The 8,822-nt window shown below is 63.5% G+C and overlaps 2 protein-coding genes across 2 annotated transcripts; one reads left to right on the forward strand and one right to left on the reverse strand.

Moving 5' to 3' along the window:
• Positions 1-1,340: 1,340 nt before the first annotated feature.
• On the forward strand, positions 1,341-6,636 carry Crlf1 (cytokine receptor-like factor 1; the record flags this gene model as incomplete). The annotated part of the gene is given in 8 exon segments (XM_013507286.1): positions 1,341-1,622; positions 1,928-2,057; positions 2,217-2,386; positions 3,334-3,491; positions 3,600-3,768; positions 5,663-5,850; positions 5,951-5,993; positions 6,353-6,636. Coding segments are annotated over 8 exon segments (1,151 nt in total), but the record flags the coding sequence as incomplete, so codon positions are not given.
• A 266-nt stretch (positions 6,637-6,902) lies between these two features.
• Positions 6,903-8,760, reverse strand: LOC102009210 (chromosome unknown open reading frame, human C19orf60; the record flags this gene model as incomplete). The annotated part of the gene is given in 3 exon segments (XM_013507290.1): positions 6,903-7,129; positions 7,585-7,664; positions 8,556-8,760. Coding segments are annotated over 3 exon segments (358 nt in total), but the record flags the coding sequence as incomplete, so codon positions are not given.
• Between the last annotated feature and the right edge of the window lie 62 nt (positions 8,761-8,822).

An 8,822-nucleotide genomic window follows, 5' to 3' on the forward strand; every position in this document is an offset into this window, starting at 1 on the left:
GGCTGGCCTTGAGCTCACTTTGTAGCCCAGGCTGGTCTCGAACTTCCAACAGTCCTCCTGCCTCAGCCTCCCGAGTGCTGGAATTACAGGCGTGCACTACCACGCCCGGCCTGAATCTGTGAATTGAATGGACGAATAAATGGGTGAAATGTCCGGTCCTCACAGCCCCTCACTGACGGGAAAAGCCCCTTTCCAGGGGCACAGACAGCGAAGTCACCAAGTCAGGTTTTCTCAGCAAGCTGGGGGATTTGAACCTGGGTCAGCCTAATTTAACTGTCCCATGAAGTGGCCTCTGACCGTATCCCCTGGACAACCCCTGTGCCTGACACCAGAACGCTCACTTCCCAGATGATAAAACAGATTCAGCAATGTCAGTGGTCTGGAACCTGCACACCTACCCCTGCTCTGGGCCTCAGTTTTCTCCTGGGTAAAATAGACCTGTCTTAGGTCCTAGTCTCCCTGATAGCTGGCCGGAGAGGAGGGCTGGGCGTTCCTGAGACTCCTGTGCCCGGCACCCAACTCACACAAAGCCAGTTTGGGAAGTCCCTTCCAGCAACTGTCACAGTGGCCCCAACAAAGGACAGAGAACCCCTTTTTTATTTTTTTGAGAAAGCGTCTTGCTATATAGTTCCGGCTGGCCTCGACTTGCCACAATCCTCCTGCTTCAGCCTCCCAAGTGCTGGGATTATAGGCGGCCCCTCCGCACCCGGCATGAGAGCCCCTGCTTTCTGGGTTAAATGTTAGGAAAACAGTTTTGGGAGTGAACAAGGACAGAAAATCCCTTTGGATGGGAGTGGAGGCGCCTACAGCCGTCCAGCCATTTCTGGGTTTGGTAGCTATGCAGGATAGAATACTAGGGAGCATGGCGCTGGGGATATAGCTCAGTGGCATAAGCACCTGCCTGGCAAGCTCAAGGTCCTGAGTTCGATTTCTGGTATGGCTGCTACAGACAACCATGAGGAGGGTGTTGGTCCTCAGGCAAGAGACACAGTCCAAGAACATTGGGGAGCAGCACATCGGGGCTTCCGTAGTTGAGGACCTGGGGCAGGGACACTTGGACTTTCAGAGGTTCAGCTTTTCTTCCACAGGATAGGCAGGATTTGGCGAGGAAGTGCAGGCAGCCTTACCCCATATTCAGGTGCCCTTCATCCTCTGCTTAGCAGGGCCAGTGCTCTTCCCCCTAGAAGCACCCAGGCCGGAGGCCCTGGAGTAGCAAAGGAAGAACCACAGTTTCTCATTTCTGGTCATCCCAAGCAAAGGATCCCTGCAGGTCCTAGACGTGGCGGGGGCTCAGGGCTGCCCACCCCGCCTGTAACGGAGGCTGTCTCCTTTGACCCCAGACACGGCTGTGATCACACCCCAGGACCCCACGCTCCTCATTGGCTCCAACCTGCAAGCCACATGCTCGGTGCTGGGGGACCTGCCCGGGGCCACTGCCGAGGGTCTCTACTGGACCCTCAACGGGCGCCGCCTCCCCGCCGAGCTCTCGCGAATGCTGAACGCCTCCACCCTGGCCCTGGTCTTGGCCAACCTCAATGGGTCCAGGCAACAGTCTGGGGACAATCTCGTGTGCCACGCCCGCGACGGCAGCATCCTGGCTGGCTCCTGCCTCTACGTTGGCTGTAAGTAGCCCCCGGGCACCGACACGACATGGGGGCAGCATCCACCTGGGATTGAGCCGGGCACAGGTTCAAGGGCCAGGGGCCTGGGGCTACAGCGAACGTGGGGACAGCCTGACCGCCACAAGGGGCAGCCCACAAGCTCGGGCGTGGCTCGGTGGTGGAACCCGTGCTTACTGTGGTGAGGGTGGTTCCATTCCCCGTGCACACGAGGGCCTCGCAGCCTGGCCACGCCCGCATGCCAGTGCATCTTGGGGACGGGGCTGAGACCACCCTATTCATCCCCTCCAACCCCCCTTTGCCCCTAGTGCCTCCCGAGAAGCCCTTCAACATCAGCTGCTGGTCCAAGAACATGAAGGACCTCACGTGCCGCTGGACACCGGGGGCCCGCGGTGAGCCCTTCCTGCACACCAACTACTCCCTCAAGTACAAGCTCAGGTCGGTGCTGTCCCCTCTGCCCCCTGGCTGGGGTGTGTGACCCTGGGCCCACCCTGGCCTCAACGCCCCCTGTTCGTGTGTGTACCCCAGGCCGCTGCGGTGAGGCCTGGGCACCAGGAGGGACTGTCTTCCATGTCCCGGTTCCCTGCTGCCCCCCAGGTGGTATGGGCAGGACAACACCTGTGAGGAGTACCACACCGTGGGCCCACACTCCTGCCGCATCCCCAAGGACCTGGCGCTCTTCACGCCCTATGAAATCTGGGTAGAGGCCACCAACCGCCTGGGCTCGGCCCGCTCTGACGTGCTCACACTAGACATCCTGGACGTGGGTGAGCCCCAGCCTGCTGCCCCCTGCATGCCGCCCTCAGCTGCTGTCCCTGCTGGGGGGGACAGTGGGCACCCACCCGCCAATCCCGAGCCCTGAAACAGCCAGGATAGCCCTACTCTGCGGAGAACACCTGGCCCGGCGCCTTCCCCGCCACAGCCAGGTGTGCAAGAGGGGGCCCAGGGGAGCAGGAGGGGGCGCCCAGGTCGGGAGGCGCCCCAGGAAGCCGAGGCCCAGAGCGGAGAGGTGCGGGCGGGAGGCAGGAAGTGGATGATCCGCGCGCAGAATTGGGCCTAATCTAATTAGGGTGTTTCTCAGCCCCAAGCAGGCCTGTGCCTTAACCCTTTCGGCCCTCAGCAAGGCCTGTGGGGAGAGGCGGGCCCTCTCCTAGGCCCAAGGGAGCATCCCCGGGGAGCCCCAGCCGCTCCCCTCTTGTCATCTCCTGGGGCTGCAGTGCCAAAGTTCTGAGCCTCTGTTGTGTCCCGGCCCAGAGGAGCGGCCCCAGGGCGGGTTTGGGCGCCGAGGGAAGGGCCAGAGGTGAGGGGTGTCGCAGCTCTGAGTGAAAACAGTATCACTGGCAAGGGGCTTCGCTTTGTTTTTGCGGAGCTGGGCCTGACCCCCAGCCCTCGCACGCGCTAGGCAAGCGGCCCCCAGCCCTCAGCTTCGCCCCTGGGACGAAGGATTACGTTTCTCCCATCACAGATAATACGGTGATAACAGCTACCGTTAACTGAGTGCCTGCCGCTGGATACTGAGCATTCTAGAGTATTATATCATGTAATTCACCAGCCGGGCAGAGAGCTCAGGGAGGAGGGGAAACGGAGGCAGGCCCACCTCAGCCGTGCGCCCTGGACCCCGCTGCTGGGGGATCTGAGCCCAGACAGTCCCAGACTGTCATCGGCCACCCGAGAAGAGGGGTCCCAGGTCACCAGGCCCTGCTCCGCCCCACAGTGACCACGGACCCTCCGCCCGAGGTCCATGTGAGCCGCGTCGGGGGTCTGGAGGACCAGCTGAGCGTGCGCTGGGTGTCACCGCCGGCTCTCAAGGATTTCCTCTTCCAAGCCAAGTACCAGATCCGCTACCGCGTGGAGGACAGTGTGGACTGGAAGGTGGGCGCCCAGCCCCTCGGGCCAAGCCCTCCACCCGGCCCCGCCCTCCACCCGGCCCCGCCCTCCACCCGGCCCCACCCTCCACCCGGCCCCGCCCTCGCTATGCAGGTGGTGGATGACGTCAGCAACCAGACCTCGTGCCGCCTGGCTGGTTTGAAGCCGGGCACCGTCTACTTCGTCCAAGTGCGTTGCAACCCCTTTGGCATCTACGGCTCCAAAAAGGCCGGGATTTGGAGTGAGTGGAGCCATCCTACTGCCGCTTCCACCCCCCGCAGTGGTGAGCATTCCGGCAGGGCTGGGGTGGGGGCCGAGAGCAGAGGTCTCAAAGGGGTGACTTCCAGGGCCAAGAACGACCCTGGATTGACTAGCACAGTCTTTGTTGGGGGGGGGGGTAAAATTTGACGTACTTGTAGAGATTCAGAAACAGGAAGTGCCTGGCATGGTGGCACACACCTGTCATCCCAGCACTGAGGATGCTGAGGCAGGAGGATCGCTCAGTTCAAGGCCAGACTGAGCTACATAGTTCAAGGTCAGTTTGAATTACATAGCAAGACCCTGTCTCAAAAAACCAAACAAAAACAGGGAATTCGTACGCATATACTCTAGATTTCCTTGAAAAGTAAGTTCTGTAGAAATGCAGCAAAACAGCCCGCATTGCTGTATGTATGGCCCCAGTGTGGGCCGTCCCCCATGGGAGCCTCCCTCACCATTTGGCCCCCCTGCCACCTGGGCCACTTCTCCCCTGTACCCACCCTCAGCCCCAGAGACCAAGCGCATTTAGACCCTGCCTCTGAGTGTTGGGCCTCTGCTTCCCTTCCAACCAAGACGGGGGATGGGCGGAATTAGGGGCCTGGGTCTGACTTCCATCGTCCTCTGGGGTTTCCCTGAACCCTTAGATTCTCTGCCCTCCCTTGTGAAATGGGATGAAATCCAGTACAGTTTCCCCATCTGGAAAGTGGGGGCAAGAGCTGCACCCGGCTCCGGCTTTTGTGAGGCTTAGGGACACCACCCGTCTGCAGGCGCTAGGTAAAGAGGCTCCCGAGCCCCTTACGACTTCACCCTAAGGGAGGCCCCCTTTCCCCAGGCGATGACCCTGAGCTCTAGGTCCACGCTTGGACCCGGATTCAGTTCAGTGACAGTCCAGCCCCACCCTGGCGGGAAGGTGGGGAAACTGTGGCCCGAGAGGGTCCCAGGACCAGGAAGGGGCAGAAGCAGGCTCCAGCCAGCTCCCCAGCCCCCATCCGGGCCCCTGCAGGTTCTGCGGTGGGCGGGAGCGAGCGCCGGGAGGGGCCTGAGCCTTGGCCCCCGATCGTGCCCAGCACCTGCGATTCTTGCGCGGGAGCCAGGAGGCGCCGTGGCCGCTGGGGAGGCTGGGGGAGGCCAGTGGGGGCGGCGGGGGCCGGGGCCGTGCCAGGGCCTGTCAGCGGGTCCCCAGCTTTATTTATGACGTGAGGCCGATGTCCTTATCCGACGGCCTGCATGGGGGCTGGCTGCGGCCAGCGCTGGACAGACAGACAGGCGGCCGCCCACCTGGCCTCGGCCCCTCGCGGCCGCTGGCGCCGGCTCCCGCGCATCCCGGGGACGGCCCCTGGGGGCGCCACTCACGCTGCCCCCCCCGCCACTCCTCCCCGGTGTCTCTTCCTCCCTCCTTCCTCTTTTTCTCCATTTTCTTTCTTTTTTCCTTCTGTTTTCCTTCCTTCCTTTTCCAGTGGTGTGGACAGAACGCCGGACCTCACGCACTCTTCCCTTCTCGCTCCCCTGGCGGCATCCCCTCCTCGCCCCTTCTGCATGGCCCTCCCTGAACATCCTGGGCTGTCTGTCCCGCGAGTTCCGTCCCCCAGCCTCGGCAGCGCGGTGTCGGCTGGATTTCTCCCTTTTCCTCTCTGCCGCCTGCTGTCTCTGTCGTCCCTTTGGCCCTGGCCTCCCTCCCCCTGCAGCCCTTGCGTTCACACCTGGCTCAGGCCGCGGGAATCGGGTTCCTGCCGGCGTGTGGGGGAGGAGCCCGTTCCTTCCCGCCCCTCCTCCCCAGGGCGCAGCTGGCCCGAGCGTAGACGCTATCTCGGGACGCGGGAGGAGGCCCGGGTCCGAGGGGCGCAGGTCCCGCAGCGCCCCCTCCGCGCCTGCCCGCGCGCCCCCTGCCGGCTGCGCCCGACACTGCGCTCCGCCCTTAGAGCGCCCGGGCCCGGGCGGTGGGGCGTGCGAGCCGCGGGGCGGAGAGTCGAGCTCGGGCCCGGTGCGGCGCGAGCTCAAGCAGTTCCTGGGCTGGCTCAAGAAGCACGCATACTGCTCGAACCTCAGCTTCCGCCTCTACGACCAGTGGCGGGCCTGGATGCAGAAGTCGCACAAGACCCGCAACCAGGTAGGGAGGGGGGGGACCCGCGGGCGTGGGGACCCGCGGGCGACGGAGGGGACGCAGGTCTGCAGAGCCCACAACACTGCTGCCTTCTTTCCAAGCACAGGACGAGGGGATCCTGTCCTCGGGCAGACGGGGTGCGGCGAGAGGTAAGGGGGCCGGGTGGCAGGAAGTTACGGACTTCCTGGTGGCTGCAGACCCCACCTCTCCTGGGTCGGCAGCCTTTGCTCAGCACCGACGGTGTCCGCAGCGCGCAGCTTGTAGCCTAGCTAGGAGCCTCCACGCTGCAGCCTCGTCCTTAGCGAGTCTGAGGACCAGCTGCATGCGGGCCCTGGGTCAGGGGCTCTACCTGCAAGGGACCCCAAATGTGACCAGGAAGTCTCCCTTCTTAGAAGGGGAAGCCAAGGCCCAGAGAGGGGCGGTGTCCCCACTAAGTCCACAGGGCCGAGAGCCTCACAGGACAGGACTCCCACCTCGCTGCTCAGCCCGGGTCCTCTTGTGCCCGCAGGTCCTGCCTGACAAGCTGTAGTGACCAGGGCCACCCTCCCTGCCACGCGGAGACCCAGGGACCAAGCCAAACCGTTCCCTCACTTCAGGGCATCCAAGCACCATCGGCCGGTGGGAGACAGGCAGCGCCGACGGCTGACGGCCCCACCCCTGGGTGCGCCCCAGCGTGAGGGTTCGCTGAGCTGCTCCGACCCCTGCCGGGACTCAGGGTCAGAGGGCCCATTGCTCGCCCAGCCTGGGGCCCCTCCAGTCTTTTTAAATAAATGAGCTCTTTAGGTGCTCTGATTGCGGAGGTGTTGGAAGCCCGAGTGGGGCTGTGGGGCTTGGGGGAGATGGGGCGCATCCAAGAGACCCTTTGGGACTGGAACCCCCTCCCGGAATTTCAGGCTTTCCCTGCAAGTCCTGCAGCCTCCGCCTGTCTGCTTCCGGAACTCCCGGCAGCAGCTGTGAGTCACAACTCGGGAGTTTCCGGCAGGGTGCGGGTCCCCCAGCTCCCCCTCGCCCGGGGCCCCCTCCCCAGGCACAGGGCCCCAGGACAGAGGCAGAACAGCTACAGACACTGGCTTCTTTATTGTGGGCGGTGCCGCAGCAGAGGGGTCCCCGGCCCCCGGGGGCCGCGACCTCGGCCAGCTGGCGATCACGGCTGGGCTGGACGCCACCGGCCTCATTTCCCAGCCCTCTCAGGGCGTCCCCGGGGAGCCACCATCACTCTGCAGATTCTGCATCAAACCTAAGGTCCTGGAGAACCTCGCCGATCGCCTCCATGGTTTTAATTACCCTAGGAGAGCGGATGAGAACTATAAATAAAACCCAGATGGGGCGAATTAGCTGCCGCTGCGCAGTTAGCTCCGAGGGGGCTGCGGGGAGCCCAGGGCCCTCCTGCCCGCCCGCCCGCCCCCGCAGCTCTAGGCAGCGCTGGGGACGGTGGCTGGTGGGGCGGCTGCGTGGGTCAGGGCTTGGGCACCCTGGCCAGCGGGAGGGTGCAGGCCGTGGAGGTTAGAGTGGCGGGTCCCAAGTCCAAGCTCCCAGTCCAGCTCAAGCGCAGGACTGGCACTGGCCGAGGGGGCAGCTGCGTCCCAGCAACGACTGCAAGTTTCCGCGGGGGAGTTGCAGATACACGTGCGTAGGGACATCAGGTGAGGACACGGGGTGCAGCACCCCAAAGCTTGCGCGCAGGTCTGACTGGGCCCTTTCAAGCCCAGCTATGCCAGGGTGATGGGCGGCAGCGCTCACTTCAGCTTCAGCTGGTGCGTCTGTGCAGGGTCCTCTTGCTCGGCCAGCTCCGGAGTCTCCATCAGCTGCAGCGTGGCCGCCTGGTGGGGGGATGGGCGGCGAGGAGGATGTCACATCACAGCAGGCAGAAGCCACCTCCTGGCCGCCTCCGCTGTTGCAGAGACAAAGGAGTCCAAAAAGGCCGGGCAGGGGCAGAGCCAGCAGGGCGGGGCTCCTCAGGAAAGTGGCAGGGAGGGCGAGGCAAAGTCCAATTGGAGCTCGCTAAAGTTATCGCCTTATGTACGCATGGTCTGGGAAAACCCAGGAAATAACCACCAGAGACGGGCGACCAGAATGGAGTTGGTGGGGACCTTACGGTCCTAGGTGGGTACGGGACACTACAAACCCAGTTGGAGGCAGATCGAAAACTCATCCTGGGGCGGGTTTAGGCCTGGGAATCCAAGCGCAAAGTGCAATGTGGGTGTGGCTTCGGATGGAGTGCCCACCCCTGTGCCAGGATTGGGTGACGGTCAGAGTAGGCGGGGCTTGTAGCTACGGTGTGACCCCCAGTCTATAGATACTCAGGGGCATGATCTGAAATCCCTGTTCTTACTGGCAGATTGAGAACAGAAAAAAGTGGGAACAGCCTGAGGGTGGGGCCTCGGGAAGGCCGGTTCAGGCGTCCGGGGATATCTTTAGACTGGGCTAGAATGAAGTGGGGGTTTCCTGAACTAGGAACAAAATTTGTGACAAAGTTGGGGCAGGAACTGCGGCACTCTGGGAAGCTGAGTCAGGAGGATCACAGGCTCAAGATAAACCTGACCAACTTCGTGAGACCCTGTCTCAGAATAAAAAGGGGTGGGGGTGTACTTGGTGCGATGGGTCTGGGTTCAATCCCGTAGCGACCAAAAAAGAAAAAACGGCGGTTAGGAAGCAAAGCCCGAGAACGCTCAAGGGACGGCCGCGAGGAGGACGGCCCGGGGTCTGCTCACCGTGACCAGGCGCGATTGCTCCAGCTGCTGGAGGCTGCGGACGTGGCCGGCGAGCAGCGGCTGCGCGCGCGGCCCGGCCAGCTCGGCTTCCAGCGCCAGCACCTCGCGCGAGGCGGCGGCGAAGGCCTGGGTCACCTCGTGCACGGCGCTCCGGTAGCGCGAGAAGTCGTGCCGCGGGCCGCTCTGCAGGTACTGGCGGTGGGCTCTGCGGCAGGCGGGGGTCCTGATGCCACCCTCCGCGCCCCGAGCCCGCGCAGAGCGGGGGTG

The sequence above is a fragment of the Chinchilla lanigera genome, unplaced genomic scaffold (assembly GCF_000276665.1).
Source record: "Chinchilla lanigera isolate Chin_1 unplaced genomic scaffold, ChiLan1.0 scaffold00123, whole genome shotgun sequence".
NCBI lineage: Eukaryota > Metazoa > Chordata > Mammalia > Rodentia > Chinchillidae > Chinchilla > Chinchilla lanigera.